The sequence below is a fragment of the Schistocerca nitens genome, chromosome 6 (assembly GCF_023898315.1).
Source record: "Schistocerca nitens isolate TAMUIC-IGC-003100 chromosome 6, iqSchNite1.1, whole genome shotgun sequence".
NCBI classification, from domain to species: Eukaryota; Metazoa; Arthropoda; class Insecta; order Orthoptera; family Acrididae; genus Schistocerca; species Schistocerca nitens.
This window is the reverse complement of record NC_064619.1, coordinates 287,841,168-287,862,373: the sequence shown is the minus strand read 5'-3', so window position 1 is coordinate 287,862,373 and position 21,206 is coordinate 287,841,168. Positions and strand designations below refer to the sequence as shown.

At 39.6% G+C, this 21,206-nt stretch overlaps 1 protein-coding gene across 2 annotated transcripts in view; it reads right to left on the bottom strand.

Annotated features, from left to right (window-relative positions):
- The window catches only part of LOC126262780 (transmembrane protein 209), a 161,602-nt gene that overhangs the window by 128,162 nt on the left and 12,234 nt on the right, over nt 1–21,206 (bottom strand). For both annotated transcript variants that reach the window (XM_049959596.1, XM_049959597.1), the window contains exon 3: nt 18,620–18,795. In XM_049959596.1, coding sequence (XP_049815553.1) covers nt 18,620–18,795 — 176 coding nt within the window. The remainder of the gene's footprint in view (nt 1–18,619; nt 18,796–21,206) is intronic.

Below are 21,206 nucleotides of genomic sequence, written 5' to 3'. Positions count from 1 at the left end.
CCAACACAACTTGTTACCATAAAAGACACTATTTTGGTATCCATGTCACAATTAAAAGTCAACGGAGTGGGTGTAGCCTTAGAAATGCGGCTTTTTGCGGATGATGCTGTAGTATACAGAGAAGTTGCAGCATTAGAAAATTGTAGCGAAATGCAGGAAGATCTGCAGCGGATAGGCACTTGGTGCAGGGAGTGGCAACTGTCCCTTAACATAGACAAATGTAATGTATTGTGAATACATAGAAAGAAGGATCCTTTATTGTATGATTATATGATAGTGGAACAAACACTGGTAGCAGTTACTTCTGTCAAATATCTGGGAGTATGCGTGCGGAACGATTTGAAGTGGAATGATCATATAAAATTAATTGTTGGTAAGGCGGGTACCAGGTTGAGATTCATTGGGAGAGTGCTTAGAAAATGTAGTCCATCAACAAAGGAAGTGGCTTACAAAACACTCGTTCGACCTATACTTGAGTATTGCTCATCAGTGTGGGATCCGTACCAGATCGGGTTGACGGAGGAGATAGAGAAGATCCAAAGAAGAGCGGTGCGTTTTGTCACAGGGTTATTTGGTAACCGTGATAGCGTTACGGAGATGTTTAATAAACTCAAGTGGCAGACTCTGTAAGAGAGGCGCTCTGCATCGCGGTGTAGCTTGCTCGCCAGGTTTCGAGAGGGTGCGTTTCTGGATGAGGTATCGAATATATTGCTTCCCCCTACTATACCTCCCGAGGAGATCACGAATGTAAAATTAGAGAGATTAGAGCGCGCACGGAGGCTTTCAGACAGTCATTCTTCCCGTGAACCATACGCGGAAAGGGAGGTAATGACAGTGGCACGCAAAGTGCCCTCCGCCACACACTGTTGGGTGGCTTGCGGAGTATAAATGTAGATGTAGATGTAGAAATCATGCGAGAGTGCCATCACTAGGGTGAGTGATAAAACCCAGCTGCACGGATAAAACATAAAACTCAAAGCATCAGTGATGGAGTCTTTGCCAGCGGTTAGGATTATAAGGTTGGATCAGATTGTAGGTGGTGGATTATGGCTTTTTTCTGTGGATGTGAGATTAGCTTCAAAGTTGAGGGATTTGGGGAATGATGATGAGCCAAGGCTCAGAGTTAAGAAATTCTGGAAAGTTAACAGGGGTGATTTGGGGCCATTGTGGATGGATCACAGTTGGAAGGAGAAGTGAACTGAGTCAGGCAGGCTTCACCACTGGTCTTAGGTTGAGACTGATTGGTAGGGTTGATGACGAAAAAGTGCTTTCATTGTAGGGACCGGGAGAAGGAGAGAGGTCTTTAACATGTCCAGCATGATTGAATTTGGGAGTGCAGCAAAACATAAGGCCTTTGGAAAGGACATACTTCCATGTTTCGGGCCTGTTTAGGTTCTGGATTCTGTATGGTGGTGGGAGGAAGTTTTTTAAGGGTGGGGTAAATTTAGTAGCATGAGGGGATGTAGGGGAGGTTTGTAGGAAGTTGTAAAGGAGGCTGATAGTGGTGGTCCAAGACAGGAGTATCACATGTTAGCAAGATGTGATGTAATGTTTTCTTTCGAAATCACCACTTGTCATGTTCTTGCAGTTTACTAAGCTCTTCGGCAACTTGTGTGCTAACAGCTACTGAAGTTGTTCAAGAGGAAGCAAATTATCCAAAGTAAAGAGTTTATTATGGAGAACTTCAGAAATACCCTCAATTTTTCTCACAGAAGAAACCTTCAAAACATGAGCCAAAAAGGTTTCAAGTATGTTTTCTATTTCTGTATGCAACTTGTGAATCAAACATGTTTGACCTTCAAAATGTTGTGTGATCTTACTGAATAGTTCTGCAGATGAAATCGTAAAATGAAGTTCTGCTGCCACAGAAGGTTCTACATAAAAGAAAATGAGAGAGAGAGAGAGAGAGAGAGAGAGAGAGAGAGAGAGAGAGAATAGCCTTGTAGAATTTGGACTGAAAGGAAGCAGAATTTATTTATTTATTTTGCATGTATATGTTTAAGAAAGTAATACTGAATACCATCCCAATGTTTCAAAAATCTGTTGGCTTAAGGTCCTAAAGGAAGCTACCTTGTTGTATGCCTGAAATACTTGTGATGTGGAATGTCAAGCTTCAACTAAATTCCTTCAAATTCTTCCCAGCAAACAAGCCAACCATCAAAATACGAGGTGTGGCTAGAAAAAAAAAACCGGACTAGTACTGGTGAAACAATAAAACGAATGCAATAAGGCTGAAAGTCGCGTGGCCTGTCACGTGACTCTTGCTCCGCCTACTGCTCGAGTTTCATCTGCCTCCTGCACTCAGTCTGCCCGTGGCGTCTGTTTTAAGTAGTTGACGTTTTGTCTGTGCGTCAGAAAATGTTGAGTGTACAGAAAGAACAGCGTGTTAACATCAAATTTTGTTTCAAACTAGGAAAATCTGCAAGTGAAACGTTTGTAATGTTACAACAAGTGTACGGCGATGATTGTTTATCGCGAACACAAGTGTTTGAGTGGTTTAAACGATTTAAAGATGGCCGCGAAGACACCAGTGATGACACTCGCACTGGCAGACCATTGTCAGCAAAAACTGATGCAAACATTGAAAAAATCGGTAAACTTGTTCGACAAGATCGCCGTTTAACAATCAGAGCAGTGTCTGAGTTAACAGGAGTTGACAAGGAAAGTGTTAGGCAGATTCTTCATGAAAGTTTCAACATGAACAAAGTGTGTTCAAAAATGGTTCCAAAGTGTCTCACAATTGAACAGAAGGAACGCCGAAGAATGATTTGTTCTGACATCCTGGAAACTCCTGTTAACTCAGACACTGCTCTGATTGTTAAACGGCGATCTTGTCGAACAAGTTTACCGATTTTTTCAATGTTTGCATCAGTTTTTGCTGACAATGGTCTGCCAGTGCGAGTGTCATCACTGGTGTCTTCGCGGCCATCTTTAAATCGTTTAAACCACTCAAACACTTGTGTTCGCGATAAACAATCATCGCCGTACACTTGTTGTAACATTACAAACGTTTCACTTGCAGATTTTCCTAGTTTGAAACAAAATTTGACGTTAACACGCAGTTCTTTCTGTACACTCAACATTTTCCGACGCACAGACAAAACGTCAACTACTTAAAACAGACGCCACGGGCAGACTGAGTGCAGGAGGCAGATGAAACTCGAGCAGTAGGTGGAGCGAGAGTCACGTGACAGGCCACGCGACTTTCAGCCTTATTGCATTCGTTTTATTGTTTCACCAGTACTAGTTCGGTTTTTTTCTAGCCACACCTCGTAAAGGTAAATATTGACCAGAAATTCGAATGCTTCTTGATCTAAACACTCCAAAATCAAACAGTGGAAATCCAGGATGAAATGACGGTAATATTATGAAAAGGAAAGACTGCTACTCGTCATAGAAGAAGAGATTTTAAGTTACAGACAGACACAACAAAAATACTGCCATAAACGTTGAGTTTTCAGCCAAAAGATAACCATGCATGAGCAGCATAAGTTATCTTCTTACAGTTAACAATACAAAAATTGCTTTTCTTCATACATTCAATTATCTGGATTTGATTATGTAAATTACTTATACCAGCAATTAGTCTGGTTAATGGAGTCTATATTGTATCTCATATTCTTTGTATGAAAGTGAAAAAAATGTTCAAAAACACTACCAGGGAACGTCTTTATAAAAAATTTTTAACGAATCCATTGAGTAATTGAAAATCAGTGATTTCATTGCCCAAATCAACTCAGTTGTGGTGTAACTAACTGTATTGTTCACACACATACCAAACATGAAGGCTGTATGTGATCTGAAACTTATAAATGTAACTGATGTGGTTCACATTTAATTTCAAAGTTATGCTTATGTTTTGATGAAAGTAGGTGGCTAAAAATTGGCTGATAACCTTGTCTCAAAATTTATACAGCAAGATCATATACTGCAAAATAGTTCACTTCCACTAATTTGCCAATGCAGAAACAATTTTCAAATTTTGAAAAGTTTTGAAAATAAACTCAACCGAGTATTATGGCAGCACTTTTTTTACTACAGTAAACTTGGAATCTAGAACAAAATACAGAACCATTTGTAACAGAAAAATATTTGACGCTGATTAAAGTCATACTAAATACAAAAAAACTCAAAAATCAAAAAGGAATGATCTATATCAACTTTCAGGAGCCCCTCATGTTAGATTTTGTCTACTTTCATCATTTGAGCATTCCAAGAAGTTACATGAACGAACACTGATGCAGACACTTTTAAACAAAAGTAAATAACTTACTTTCTCCCTAACAGAGCAAAAAAGTTTGAAAAAGGTGACAAAGTTAAAAACTTAAGACGAACTCTCACAGATTCAATTCCTCCAGTACTCCTCTCCTGCTTTGCAAACTTCACAAAAGCTCACTTGCATACTCCTGTGATGATGGGTTGAGAACCATGCCAGGTTAGCCTAAGAGGTAACAGTACTGCGCACTTTCAGTCCCAGTCTGGCACACAGCTTCAAGTGACAATGTTTACAGAGATTCTCAATTTCTTGTTGAATGTCTAAAATGGGACTTTGTTGGAAACCACTGCACCAAAACACCTTATCGAACCTTAGACAAGGAGATGAAGTCTACCTAGAGTTTTGGCCCATCTCCTATTGCAACTGCATGAATCACAATTTGAATTACAATGATTTTTTTTAATCATTAGAAAGCAATTTTAAGAGTTCCAAATCTTTGAAAAAACCCCAGCTATATTTTTTGAAGCCCTTCATACACTATTATTACTGCTCAATTTAGTTGAATTAATAATTCTTTTCAAATTTAGATGCACTGGTGCAGGTCTTAAGACAAGAGGGCATGAACATAGGCTGAATAGATCATGACCCTGGTCTTCATGTCAACACAGTAAGACACTCTTAAATACAAATAAACTGAAGTGAGCAGCTAGAATAGGATTTTTTTTATTGATTCAATCTTAGTAAAAACACAGATGGAAGACTAATATTTTATTTAGTGTACTACATTTGTCTACTTTTGGTAATAACAGGTTATTTGAATTTGTCGAAATTACACTATATGATTCTCTGTGAGCTAAGACCAAAACTGTTTTCTGTGAATCAGATGTAAGACTTTTGAGACATCATGTGGATCGACACAGATTTGGCTGACACTGTGGGCTAAAAATATCAGGTAGAGATCAGCAATTGTATTAGCCTTCTTTTCCAATGTTCACTCAAAATTTCCAATCTATTGAAGCACCTTATACAGTTATATGAGTTTTCATCATCATCATCAGAGTGTGAGACAGCCAAAGTAACTTACAATGAGGAATATGTATGTAACCTCAATTTAACACTGCTCCTATGTACAAATGGATACAAAAAGTATATCGAAATGAATATAACGGATACCTTGTATGTAATATGAAGAATGGTATGTTTCAGTGCCACCAATTGATGCAAACCCAAAAACTACACATTTGTTGCAATTTTTACAAGTGGTTGTTTGGTTGGGTTCGGACTGTAAATGGCACAGCTGTGAAAAAAAGAGCCTCTAATGTTATTGGAAGATCATTTATATACATCAGAAACAGAGTCAGGCCACATGCTGAGCTCCATTGTACTCCACAGTTTATAGGGGTCTGAGGAGCTGGGAACGTAGCTGACAGAGATGACAGAAATAAAATTGTGAAACACATCTTATGTCATGCCACAACAACCGAGTCTGTAGGAGAATTACCCATAAAACACAAAAATCCATGCTGAAGCCTTGATCTGGAGTAAAGCTTTCTGTTTTTCAGGAATTTTCTTAACAACTGTTTACTACTACATGTCCTCGGATTCTTTCATGGTGGCATGTTTCAAAGGAGTCTTTCCCAGTAGCATGCTTCAATAAAATCTCCTCGATTTATGAGCCAAGTCATTTTGAAAAAGAAGTTGAGCTTTCAATAGCTGTCTCCACCATCATCATCAGGAGTTGAAAGCACTAACTGCTGGGGCTGGCACTGTGTTCTGCTTATTGCTTATGTACATGTAATGGCGACACATGGAACCTCCCACAGAAGGCTGGAGTGGCGCATGTGCAGAATGCAAGTTGGGCAGCTTCTAGTGGCTCTGTCCCACTGCAGGACCAAGTGACATCACATGGCACACTGTTACCGAACGTTGTGGAGAGCATTCACGATGAATCAAACGAAGAGAACTTGAGAAGTCAGCCACAGCTGAACACTGCCTGGGGAACAGACATAAAATACAATTTGAAAAAAAAAAAAAAAAAAAAAAAAAAAAAAAAAAAAAAAAAAAAAAAAAAAAAAAAAAAAGAAGTGTTTTGGCTCTAACGTCATTATAATGGCATCCTGTTATCAAAGAGGTGGCCAAAATTAGAATAAACAACAAAATTTTAACAGGTACCAGGGTACACATTAATTAGATTAGGGCATGGGGGCAGCCTTTGGACATTGAGCGAAAGCAAAGACGTATGCTTCACACTTGCAAGAATGCAGGAGCTTACTGTCTGACATTTTCACTGGTAACACATATGCGAACCATTCATGACTGTAAGAGGGAAAAGGGGGGAAGTGAACAATGGTACATGAAGTACTCTCTGCCACACACTATTAAGGTGGCTTGTGGAGTATAGATAAAAATGTATTAAAGTATGTGGTTTGCAATTCAGAGTACAGTAAAACTTCATTTATATGTTTTTCGCTTATACGTTTTTCTCATTAACACTTTTTTTTTTTTTCCATGTCGCGGCGAAATATCCACAATGTGCACAAGATATAATGCAGTGTTTCGGAGTGGGTTGCCAGGAAGTGGACTGGTAAGGCCACATTTAGACTATGATAAAATTTGATAGTGTAATAAGAAACTTTGTGAAAGTTAGGCATTGGTCAAATTTTCTTTGATCAAATTTAGCACCTCGCCTTAGATTTGATCAAAGGAAGTGTTCGTCTTATGTTTACTGCATGGAGAAATCAACTGCTTGGAGCGCTAGCATCACTGCAGCTGTCTAACACACAATGTTTATCAATATAACTCCCAAATTTACATGGTATGTCACATATATAACTAAATTGATAGAAATATTCGAGGCAGATGAAGCACTGTGTAGCTTATGACATCCCGAATACAAAAACGGAATAAAAAGTGAGAGCTAAAAAAAAAAAAAAAAAAAAAAAAAACTGCGGATGCTATCATGACTGCAGTACATATTAAATTTATTTGACTTCACATATTCCTCCTTCAGTGCATTACAAATAGCTTCAAACGTTTCTGGTATTATTTTCGTCAATGTGCACTGTAGCATTAGAGTGCTATACCAGTACTGTAAACTAGAGTAGCTAGAAATCTTATTATTATGGTAAGTCTGTCTTTTGTGGATGTAGCATTTCTGAGGAGAGTGTTCAGCTTCATAATATGACGAGCCACTTTCTCGAGCACATACTGAAATGTACTCTCGTCCATTCCCAAAGGCATTTTCATGCGACTTTACGTTGTCCACCTGCAGCTCCCATAGCAAATTTTGTTGTATGTCTTTCGCATCTCGCCGTGAACTCCATAGCTTCACCCAAGCATGTTTCCTTTTCTTCTGCTTTTCTTGCAAACACAATGACAATGCAATTGCTGTGCACACAACTGCAGACCAGGTATAATTTTACTTATGGCATAGGTGGCGTAGTGTGTTGATGTTGGCTACGACCATTCATTGCAGGGAATTCATTTCACCACAAAGTAAATAATTACATTTGTTGTTGCTCTATGGTTGACAGATTCTTGTATGTACCCTTGTCCACTTAGTAAATTAGTTATACTCATAAAATGAACATTTCATAGCAAAACATTTACATTATATGAAGAAGGTGTTGCCAACATAAGCACACTACACTGCCCATGCCATAAGTAAAATTGAACCGCAGAGAACAGTAGTAAGTCATCATTGGCCATTATGAAGTAGCTTCGACGAAATATTTGATGACAATGCCATGTCAAAGTAAATTTGATAGTGTTAAGCTCCACCTAAAACATGGCACCGCCGTTGACAACCAAAAAAACACTTTGTTGCGAGCATCCAAATCCAACTAACACTTAATTTTTCATGTGACAGACTTGAGATTGTTTTAGAGATTGACAGATCCACAATGACAGTATAAACTACAATAATAGTCATCACAAAAACCAGATGTCATACAGAGACTGTACAGTATTGGACAGTACAGTATAACGTATGAGGCTTACTATTATGGCAGTGGTGATAGCCATAGTGAAGGTTGGTAGTAGGTGTTACACTCATTTGTTTTCCTGAAATTACACGACTTCTGCCGAACTAGGGCACAACTGGACAAGAATTGTTGCACGTCACTTGAGAATCCTGAAATACATCACACCACACACTGTACAGGGTATAGTAACGTATTACTGTATTTCTAATTATTTTGAGAACTGTTAACATGAGTGGAAGGGAAAGGGAAAGTATTACTATCACTGAAAAGCTATGAATTTTGAGAGTTGTGGAGCAAAACAGTAATCAAAAGCAAGTGGATATTGCCAAGGAATTAGGAATTTCTGTGTCTACTTTAAATTCTGTAGTAGCAAAGGCAAAGGAAATTGAAAATTGTGCATGAATGTTCAGAATTTCTACTAGTAAGCGGACATGCATTCAGGGCAGGAAATATGAAGAAGTGGAAGATTGACTGTTGCAGTGGTCCAGGCAACAGAGCAGAAAGCATTCCAATTAGCGGCCCAATGCTTTGTCAAAAAGGAAATGAATTTGCAATTAGACTCTGTATGGAAAATTTCAGTGCTTTATCAGGATGGCTGCACAAATTTAAGGTAAGACATGGGCATCAGCTATCAGAATGTATGTGGCGAAAGCAAAAGTGTAGATCCCGAGACAGTGCGAGATTGGAAGGAAACACGTTTGAAAGAACTGACATCCCAATATGCTCCTAAAAACATTTTCAGTGCAAAGGAGATAGCCTTGTTTTACAATGTAACGCCTGACCACACAATGGCATTCAAAGGCAAGAACTGCCATGGAGGAAAACAAAGTAAACAACCTGTAACAGTGCTGTTATGTGCTAATAGTGATGAGAGTGAGAAGCTCCCCCCCCCCCCCCCCCCCCACGTACACCCGGGAAATTTGCCAAGCCCCCTTGTTTTAACAACTTTGTCACGTTTCCCACAAAATACACTAGTAACAAGAAATTGTGGATTACGACAAAAGTTTTCGAAAGCTGGCTTCAAAGTGTCAATGCGAAAATGGGTGCAGCAGGCTGGAAGATTTTATTGTTTGTAGACAGGTGTGCACACATCCTTCCCTTACTTCTTATTTGAGAAATGTGACCATGGAATTCGTTCCAGCGAATTGCACAAGCGAGCTCCAGCCACTTGACCTTGGAGTAATACATAATTTCAAGTTGCACTGTCGCAAAATGCTCATGCAGCATGCCATCAGGTGTGTAAACATTGAAAAAAAAGGAAGAAATGAAAACAAACATTTTACACGTAAGATTTTTACTTGCCATTTATTTCATGTTGTGCTACAGGAGCCAAACAACACTCCAAGAAATTTCTTCTGATAGGCAATGCACTACATAGCAGCTTCATGGCACAGAATTTCAGACGATACCATTCGGAACTGTTTCTGAAAAGCTGGTCGGTTGGTGGGTTGGTTTGGGGAAGGAGACCAGACAGCGAGGTCATCGGTCTCATCGGATTAGGGAAGGACCATCCCGGCATTTGCCTGGAGTGATTTAGGGAAATCACGGAAAACCTAAATCAGGATGGCCGGACGCGGGATTGAACCATCGTCCTCCCGAATGCGAGTCCAGTGTCTAACCACTGCGTGAAAAGCTGGGTTTGGAAATGAAGTCCACGATCATGGTGGAAATGATCATACTGAAGATATTTCACCTAATGATGAAGAATGGAATCGACTTTAAGAGCAGGCATCATTTGAAGATTACGTGAACGTTTATGAAAACCTCATCACTACAGAACCCATGACTATCGCTCAGATAGTTCAATGTGCATTGTGGGACTAACAAGGAAGAAACTGACGACGAGAATGATACAGAGGAGCCTCAGCATTCCTCCATGACGTTTAACGATGCAGTAAATGTGTTAGAAATAACTGAACAATTTGCGACACGCCACAATGTTTGTGATGAAATAATGACAAGAGTCATCCTGTTTTGAGGGTACAGTGTAAGCTATTGCCACATCAAAGAAACAAACAAGCAAAAATTATGGACTTTTTATGGAATGAAGTTTACTTGTGTGTAGAGGTTTACATTTTTCTTTATATATCTGCTAAGTATGGAACCTAGTAAGCCTATATAACATTTGTGTTTACCAATTAATTTGATAGTACGGTGCTATATTTCATATATACGTTTTTCACACTTATACTTTTTTTCCTGTAGTCTGTTGAAAAACATATAAATGAAGTTTTACTGTATTACCTGCATACAAACACACTTGTTTTCTGCAAAGCCCGATCACACACTACTATTATTTACGAAGATGCATTGTGATTTCTACATAATTGTGCATACAGTGTTTTCTCTTAGTCAAGCAGTAATCCATTTGTAGAAAACATAAGCTTTTGCTAAAATTTTCATTTCCTATTTCTTCTGTTGGCAGACTTCATTGTAACATGGGAATTCATTTTTGCAGAGTAAGAATGAGACTGGAATGCAGAGTAAGAATGAGGCTGGATCCAAAAATCCGTGAATCCTGTGACTCATTGGTAATGTTTCATTTTTCAGTTACAAGACGGTTTCTTAAGGACCTGATATACTTCCTAATGTGCTGTTCTGTTTCCTACTGCTAAAATATGATGTAAACCAATTACTAACTGTTCCTTCAACATAAAAAAAAATCACTTTCTCAACACTGTATGCACACAGACGACAGAAAATTTCAGTTGAATATTTTGTAATGTAATTTGTGAAATTATAAAACTTCCTGGCAGATTAAAACTGTGTGGCAGGCCAAGACTCGAAATCGTGACCTTTGCCTTTCGCCCAGGCTGTGGCTAAGCCATGTCTCCGCAATATCCTATCTTTCAGGAGTGCTAGTTCTCCAGGTTCGCAGGAGAGCTTCTGTAAAATTTGGAAGGTAGGAGACGAGGTACTGGCAGAAGTAAAGCTGTGAGGACGGGGTGTGAGTCGTGCTTGGATAGCTCAGTTGGTAGAGCACTTGCCCGCGAAAGGCAAAGGTCCTGAGTTCGAGTCTTGGCCCAGCACACAGTTTTAATCTGCCAGGAAGTTCCATATCAGTGCACACTCCGCTGCAGAGTGAAAATCTCATTCTGTGAAATTATAGTATGTAACCCAAAATATGAGCTAGAATATTGAGAAACCTATATGTATGCAGTGACATGTAATGAAATGTACTTAACTAGATCATTTAATACAATGAAATGATTTTGTAAAGCTAGTAAAGAATAAGACAATAACAGGTTAGGTATAGGTCCAAAGAACAGTGAGAGGAAGAAAGAAATGAGTGTTGTAATAACAAATACCTATTGTCCCAACAGTGTGTAACAGTACTATGTGGCCTGTGGAATGAACTTGACGTCTCATATACGTAGAACATTATTGGAGTCAAACTATTTCTTCCTGAACAGTTCGTACAGGTTTGCCACATGAAGTAGATGCTGTTCTTGAAATAAAGTAGACTGTTGTAGGTGAATCCAATCATTTGTGTTTTAATCCAGGGACTTTGAGAATCATTCAAGGAAGGGTAACTGCACCTGAATGTTCTCCATGTCAGTCACAATTTATCTGCGTTGTTTGAGAACAGTAATTTAGAAACGCACAGCAAGTAACATTATGGCTTTCATTAAGATGACGAAAAACGGAAAATCATATAAATCAGTAAATAGATTGAAACTATCTATTCAGATACTCAAGTGACCATAATGGCATACAAACTGTGGATGACAGAGAAGGCTGAGATACAGAACACCTTTTTTTTCAAAACTGTTCCACTGACAAATATTGCACTGTAGTTCCTCCTCTAAACCACGAAATGAACAACAAAATGATAGATATCAAAATAAGTGACCATGGGGTAGAAAAGAAACTGAAATCACTAACCAGAGGAAAGGCTACTAGGCCTGATGGGATACCTACATGAAACTACATGGAGTATGCACAAGAACTTGCTTCTCTTCTAGCAGATGTGTACCTTAGGTTGCTGGAAGAGTGAAGCATTCTTAGTGATTGTAAGAAAAAGCAGTTCATTCCCATTTTCAAGAAGGGTTGTCCAATAAACGCACAAAGCTTAGGTGCCTGTATCTCTGATGACAGTCTGTTGTAGAGTTTTGGAATATGTTTTATGCTTGCGTATTATGACCTTCCTGGCCATCGAAAATCTGCTCTGTAGGAATCAACATGGGCTCTGGAAGTAACAATGGTGTGAAACACAGCTCACTCTGTTCATAAAAAAGACCCAGAATGCTACAGACTCTGACCTTTGGAAGGCTTTCAATACAGTTAAGCACTGCCACCTAATGAACAAAATCAGCCTAGCTGTGTGATTGGGCTGAAAAGTTCCTGACAAACAGAATACAGAATCTCATTCTCAATGGAGAGAAATCTTCAGATATAAATGTAACTTCATTGTGCCACAGCGAGTGTTGTTAGCCATTTATTTTTCACAGTATTTGTAAATGATCTAGCAGATAATGCCAGATGTTCCACGAGGCTTTTTGTGGATGATGCTGTGGACACACAAAAATCACAATGCTTGAAAATTGTACCAAAATGCAGGAAGACCTGCAGAGGATGGATGTTTGATGCAAGGATTGGCAGTATACTCCAACATACACAAATGTAATGTACTGTGCATTAATTGGCAGAAAGACCCATTACTGTATGATCCAATAACTGCAAAACAGTCGCAGAAGACTCGCATCTATAAAATATCTAGCTGCATGCATATGAAACAAAAGTGAAATGACCACATAAAACTAACTGCAGGAAAGGCTTATGCAATTGGATGAATCCTCCGGAATCTCAGTCCACTCTGCCTATCTCACAAAAGAAAAACCATGAAATTCAAGTTCATATGGAGGCTTTCCAACGAACCATTCATGCAGAACATGAAAGGACGGGAGGTGGGAGGGGGGGGGGGCACCTGGGAGTGACAGTAATATTCATGCTACCCTGTGCCATACACTGTAAGGTGATTTGCACAGTAAAGATGTACAGGGGATAGGCAAAATAATGTGACCACCTGTGCTTACTTGGGACTGGTTTATTATTGCCCATATTACAGCTGCGATGCTTCTTTTAATACTGGTACATAATAATTGTATAGTCTCCAGTGGAATGTTATGCCACTCTTTGATCAGAACCTCTTCTAACTCTTGCACCAATGAGGGAGGTAGAAATCTGCTCCAGAGTCTGCACTCGAATACCACCCACAAGGGTTCAATAATGTTCAAGTCTGGAAACTGTACTGGCCAGGGAAGACGCTGCAGCTTAGTTGCATGCTTCTCATACCATGATTGTACTGTCCTGGCTGTGTGAGTGGGTGCATTATCATCATGGAATATGACCTCATTGTTTGGGAACAACATCTAAATCTTGGGATGCTTCTGATCACCTAAAACGTTCACATAATTGTTGGCTTTAACACGACATTTGAAAGTAATGATGGGACCTGCAGAAAAGCATGATATGGCTGCCCACACCATCACACTACCATCTCCATGCTTAACTGTTTGAAACAAGCAATCAGGATTGTAGGCTTCTTTGGTGTTCTCTAGATGTAAACCTGGCCCGATGTTGAAAATGACGAAAATGTTGATTCATCGGACCATATGACGTGTTCCCACTGATCAACCATCCACCACCACGTTTTATGCTTCTTTGTGTTTGCTGTCGTCATTAATGGTTTCCGTATAGCAGCTTGTCCATGAATATTCACTTTATGCAGTTTTCGACGGACAGTGTTGATAGATACGGGGTCTCGAAGATGGCTATTGTTCTCTGCAGTCACTTTAGCAGCTGTAGTTTGGTGTTGTTTTGACACAATTCATGTTAGCATATGATGATCTCTGTCATTCAGTTTCGATTTGTGCCCACTATTATATTTACACGATGTCTTTCCATGTTTTTTGTAGGCTGTCATGACTGTTGAAACAGTTGCTCTTGAAACATTCAGTAAGTTGGCTGTCTTAGTTATTGATGCTCCAGCTATTGAGCCCCCAGTATCTGCCCTCTTTGGAACTCCGTTAGGTCTTTCATTGCACTTTGACCTCGACCTCTGAATACAAATACGAAGTGTGAACTACTCGTAAACAACCTGAACTGACGCCTAGTCTGTACTGAACATGCACAGTCCAGTGCGACATGTGCCTTACCTGTGTTGTCGACCATCAAACACAACCTTCCCATTACTACCACTGTTCACATTATTTTGCCTTTCCCACATATATGTAGATCTCCAGAACAAGATAGATTTTCTCTAAGCTACACCCTTGTCCTTATGGAGGCTTACTTAAGTCTACAATGAATTTTGAGAATGAAAACATGGTCCAAATAGACTGTGACCTGTTAATTATCCGTGCAATTGGCTAATTTTAGCCATCCATCATTTTCAACCACGCGTCATACCTTCAAAAATGGCGACAGTGGTTTCTACGTCAATTGTCTATAAACTCTCGCATATACAATTACTTTATAACCCAAGCTAGTTACGTATTTTAAGCTTCATGCTTCTATTCATATTCTAATACATGGTTGGTACCTTTGGACTGGTATACATAGTATTTCTGTGCACAAGTGGCACAAAAATGGTACAACAGTGTGTGCGATTACGTCCATTAACAGACACAAACAAAAAGATGCCATATCATAGTACAGGCACAGCTGTTACAGTATGACCAAAGATGTTTAGAATCCTATCTGTGGATGATCAACAACATTAAATAAGGTATGGGCACAATTGTCACTGGCATATTATATTAGTTATTCTCACATATACTATCTTATTAAAAGTAGAGGATCAAAACTCACACATTGTATATCATGCCATACATAATATTAGAAGTTACAGTACAAAGTCAAAATTACAAAAGATGTCGGGCCTTTTAATGGGGTGGCCAGTCAATCTATAAAATAACAGTGATGTAGTAACAAATATGTCATGTGGTACATTAGAACCAGTAACAGATTTTTTTACACACACACACACACACACACACACACACACACACACACAAGGTGCAATTTCACTTTGTCTTCTATAAAGTATTCTGTAACAGTGGAAAACCAAAGTTGGATTATACACCATGCCAGTACAGTCATCTCAGCAACATTAACAGTACAAAAGTTGGAACCTACAAGTGGTACGTGAAAGACAAGAGACCTACTTTTGATTGCCTGTATGGGCAACGTAAAGTACTGTACAACTTGATGTGAAATGGAAGCAGAAGCTACAGTTTTGAGGAAAGTAGCCTCATTTAGAGCTCATACTTTGTAAGTCTTACAGCACTAGGTCATTCATAGCCTGTACATCATGTATCATGTAAGATGTACAAATGTAACATTCACTACCATGTTAAAACCAATAAAAATATGCTGGACTTCCTCACTGTGCATACTAGTCATACTAAAAACTGAACTAGCCATTAGAATATTAATAACAGAATGAACAAAATATCTTAAATCTTCATGAACATTCATAAATAATACACTAAGATGAACTTCCAATTGACCAAATTATTGACAATGAAAAGACAACTAGACTGAAACCAACTGATGGAACGAGTGGGGATTGGGAAGAAATGACTCTCAGGGGTCCAAATGGACCAATACTTCCAAAATATATACAAGTACTACACAGTTCTATAAAATATATAATATTGATGATCACCAGTGATCTAATTCCAGTTAGGACTGATCCAGTCGATTAAGATTATAATATGGAAAGTAAAGGCACCCAGAAGCTAAAATATTACATAAGTAATTCACCAAATGAATAACTGAGGAATAGTGGATGTTATAATTCCAGATAAAAGTAAGGTTAATAATAGAAGTCCAGATCTAGTGACATCAAAGTATTACACACTTCACAGTTCTTGAAGATCTGAAAATTAATAAATACTTGAGGACGCTGGAATTATAGTTACAGGTGAAGGAACCCAATCCATTTATCTGGAATTATAACATGCACTATTCCTCAGTTATTGATCTGGTTCATAGACTTTAAGGAACTATGTTTTCCATACATAATACTGTAACTTCTGTAAGCTATATAAACTTAGCTATATTACACTACTGGCCATTAACCAACAGGAAGAAGATGCTGTGATAAGCAAATCATTAGCTTTTCATGGTATTCACACAAGGTTGGCGCCGGTGGCGACACCTACAACGTGCTGACATGAGGAAAGTGTCCAACCGATTTCTCATACACAAACAGCAGTTGACCAGCGTTGCCTGGTGAAACGTTGTTATGATGCCTCGTGTAAGGAGGAGAAATGCGTACCATAACGTTTCCGACCTTGATGAAGGTCGGATTGTGGCCTATCGTGATTGCGGTTTATCGTATCGCGAAATTGCTGCTCGCATCGGTCGAGATCCAATGACTGTTAGCAGAATATGGAATCGGTGGGTTGAGGAGGGTAATACGGAACGCCGTGCTGGATCCCAATGGCCTCGTACCACTAGCAGTCGAGATGACGGGCATCTTATCCACATGGCTGTAACGGATCGTGTAGCCATGTCTCGATCCCTGAGTCAACAGATGGGGATGTTTGCAAGACAACAACCATCTGCACGAACAGTTCCACGACGTTTGCAGCAGCATGGACTATCAGCTCTGAGACCATGGCTGCGGTTACCCTTGACGCTGCATCACTGACAGGAGTGCCTGTGATGGTGTACTCAACGACCAACCTGGGTGCACGAATGGCAAAACGTCATTTTTTTCTGATGAATCCAGGTTCTGTTTACAGCATCATGATGGTCGCATCCGTGTTTGGCAACACTGCGGTGAACGCATATTGGAAGCGTGTATTCGTCATCGCCATACTGGCGTATCACCCTGCGTGATGGTATGGGGTGCCATTGGTTACATGTCTCGGTCACCTCTTGTTCGCATTGACGGTTCTCTGAACAGTGGACGTTACATTTCTGATGTGTTACGACCCGTGGCTCTACCCTTCTTTCGATCCCTGCGAAACCCTACATTTCAGCAGGATAATACATGACCGCATGTTGCAGGTCCTGTATGGGCCTTTCTGGATACAGAAAATGTTCGACTGCTGCCCTGGCCGGCACATTCTCCAGATCTCTCACTAACTGAAAACGTCTGGTCAATGGCAGCCGAGCAACTGGCTCGTCACAATACGCCAGTCACTACTCTTGATGAACTGTGGTATCGTATTGAAGCTGCATGGGCATCTGTACCTGTACACGCCATCCAAGCTCTGTTTGACTCAATGCCCAGGCATATCAAGGACATTATTACGGCCAGAGGTGGTTGTTCTTGGTACTGAGTTCTCAGATCTATGCACCCAAATTGCGTGAAAATGTAATCACATGTCAGTTCTAGTATAATATATTTGTCCAATGAATACCCGTTTATCCTCTGCATTTCTTCTTGGTGTAGCAATTTTAACGGCCAGTAGAGTATTTTACTTGGAGTTATGACACCGCTTTTCCTCAAGAATTTACCTGCTTTATAGGTATTACAGAATTGTAAATTACTTTTGTAATACTTTAGCTTCTAGATACCATTATTTTTACATTTACTAGTATTATAATCTTCATCAGCTGGGTTAGTCCTAACTGGAATTAGATCACCATTAGCCATCAGTATTATAGATTCGATAGAATGATGTAGTACTTGTATAAGCCTTAGAAGTATTCGCCCGTTCTGGAAAATCCCTTGAGGGTCATCCCCCCCTCCTTCCACAAATTGGTTTCAGCCTATTTGTTTTTTCATTGTCAATAATTTAGCCACTAGAACTTCAACTTAGTGTAAAATGTATAAACGTTCATGTTTAAAATATTTTATGTGAGCTGTTGTTAACTTACTAACAGAGATTTTAATTCTTAGTTTGACAAATACGCACCATGAGGAAGTCCAGCATACTTTTAACGGTTTTAATACATCTGTACATGTAACATGAAATACAATGCATGGGCTATGAATCAGCTAGCACAATGACTTTAGAAAGTATGAGCTCTAAATAATGCTACTTTGCTCAAAACTGTAGCTACTACCTTCCATTTCACGTCAGGTTGTAAAGTAATTTACGTGGCCTATACAGGAAATCCAAAGTAGGTCTCTAGGTGTGAGTATGGAGAAAAGACAATGAAAGATTTAGTAACAACAAAGAAGACAAACAGGTTTTTGACATTCAAAATGTTAGGAGAGAGACTAGGTACTACCAGTGACAGACAAATAATTAAGACTCTCTCAGAGTAAAATAGCTACATGTAAAGTGAAAACAAATACATAAGCACAGAATGGGTGTTGGGTAAACACATACTCTTAGGATTTGAAGATGACAACTGTAATAATAAACCTGATGACTGTCTTATAACAATACACTGTAGTTACTTATTGCAGACATCCATGGAAACATGTTAGAAATACATTCAATAAATTCACCTAAATGTTTTACTCCTAGAAGTTTTTTCTGCTCTGGAGTTACAGTCACAGATTCAGCACAAGCTGTGTTCCATATGTAGCTTACAGCATGATAGAGAGTATTCAGTCCCAGCACAACAGCCACAAATATTTCAATATAGTAGACCAACGATGTGTAATGTGGGCAAGTGTAGTACCTGCAACATGTAAGCAAATGTTACAAAAATTATTTTAATAATTATTTATTTATTTATGCATCCAGGGTTATTTCACAATGATGTAGGGTTTGTCATCACAACATAATGAAAGTAGGTAACGTGCACTTGCACACACACACACACACACACACACACACACACATAAATTACATTCTGTGAGTATAGGACAGGTGGTAAGCCATAGCCTTGCCAAGGGAACCGTCCCAGAGTTTGCCCAAAATGATTTAGAAAAACGAGTATGACCTGACAGAGCACATTACATCCTCCCAAGTACAAGATCAGTGTTTTAAAAACTGCACTGCCTGAGTCGGTTGGTCGCTATTACGCGAAGTTCTTTTGATGGCACAGAATAAGTTATGTTTAAGAACTAAGTACAATACAATAATACACAAATCAGAGAAAAAATGGGTACTACCCCAAGCTTGTTTCTTAGCACTGTATCTGAAACTTAGTCTATAAAGCAACAGTCTAAGGTCTCTAAATCAGGAGTTCGAAGACTGTCTACATCATATTAATTATTATTTAGCTTCTTCTTCCTTCCTCCCCCTCCCCTTTCTCCTGTTACCTTCTTTTTCTGAAGCAGGTGATTTTATGTTAGTTTTATCACATTCATATCAGTCATGCAAATAAAAATAGTGTACATCAGTCTCCCCCCCTCCTTCTAATTTGTTTTGAGAGTGGCTGCCACTTCATTATACCTATGTCTTATTTCAACCCTACATATTTACAACAGTTAACTACATCTAATCAAATATGTTGTTACTGTTTGTCATCTATGCACTATTTTCAAATTTTGACTGGCTTTAGTTGTAAAGTTGACAGTAATCAACTTTGATCTCTGTCTTTGTTTTAGTTCAAAAAAATGTGTGTGAAATCTTGTGGGACTTAACTGCTAAGGTCATCAGTCCCTAAGCTTACACACTACTTAACCTAAATTATCCCAAGGACAAACACACACACCCATGCCTGACGGAGGACTCGAACCTCCACCGGGACCAGCCGTACAGTCCATGGCTGCAGTGCCCTAGACCGCTCAGCTAATCCCGCGCGGCCTTTGTTTTAGTGTTGCAATTTACTGTATGTTGCATATTTATTATGGAGAAGTTGTACATACTTTTGGATTTCTTCTGTGTAACGTGTAAAATTACTTTCACTTTATATCTACATTAATACATGTAGAGTTGTTCAACATGTTAAACAGGAATATGTCTACACTTGAAAAATGGTCTTCCACGATTTTCAGAAACTAAAGTTTTATGTACTATGGTGAACTATTATCCACGACCATATAGAGACGCCATCGAAATATATAAACATGGGGATAATTTTAACAGAAAAGAAGAAGCCATGAAACTCAGTGATATAAGGACTGTGGCACTACAGAACCGATGGGAAGTTTCTTCTTTGGTGTACTGTAATCTACAGTTAAAATTTTTGTCTTTGACAAGGTTTATCTCTGCTATCACGTGAAATCCAGGCCACGCCCACTTTCCACGGTAATTAGGCCGCTCTTCGACGTCTGACTTGTCAATCGGCAAGACTCAGCACAACCAGGAGCACCTCCAAAGACGTCCAACGCAGCCTTGGATGAAACATCAGGGATTGAAGAGTTCCATGGACCATGGCCATACAACCCGGAAAAATTCTCAGCAGCTGAAGCATCCGGTCGTGAAGGCCTCCATTGTATGATACCTATGGTTGCCTCAGCCATTGGCGGGTGACAGCTTTGCCACTGGTAGGAACCTGGGAAGGGAGTGACTCAAGGGATGCCTTCCTGGCAAGAGGAGCTGAAGAACACTTATACTTCTACCTCTGACAAGTGGAGACTGACGTCCCCGATGGTTGGGTTGGTGGGGGGTGGGGGGGGGGGGGAGGGAGCAACAGGGAGGGAAGTGCCCCCCACCATCAAGAGGGCAGGTGGAGTCTGACTGCTCTGAGAGCCAACTGTATGTGGCAGAACGGAAGATGGTAGAACCGTTGTCATAGCGGCAGTGTAGGTTGACATCATGTGCACAGGATGTAGCCTCTCATATTTTCTCTTAACCTCAGTGTAGGTCAGTCGGTCCAGGGTCTTGTATTTCATTATTCTTCTTTCTTTCTGGAGAATTCTGCAGTCTGGTGAGCATGGCGAAATGTGCTCTCCGCAGTTGGCATGGATGGGGGGCAGGGCACAGGGAGTATTGGGATGTGAAGGATGACCACAATTGTCACAGGTGACACTGGAAGTACAGTGGGAAGACATATGGCTGAACTTCCAGCACTTAAAGCACCGCCAGTAAAAAACGAAAATGGAAACCAGCAGCAATGGGAATGAAACTCAAAAAATTGGAGAAACTAAAAGCAGAAGGAAAGCTTAAAAATCCACTACAGAAAGGGGTTGGTTGTCCCCA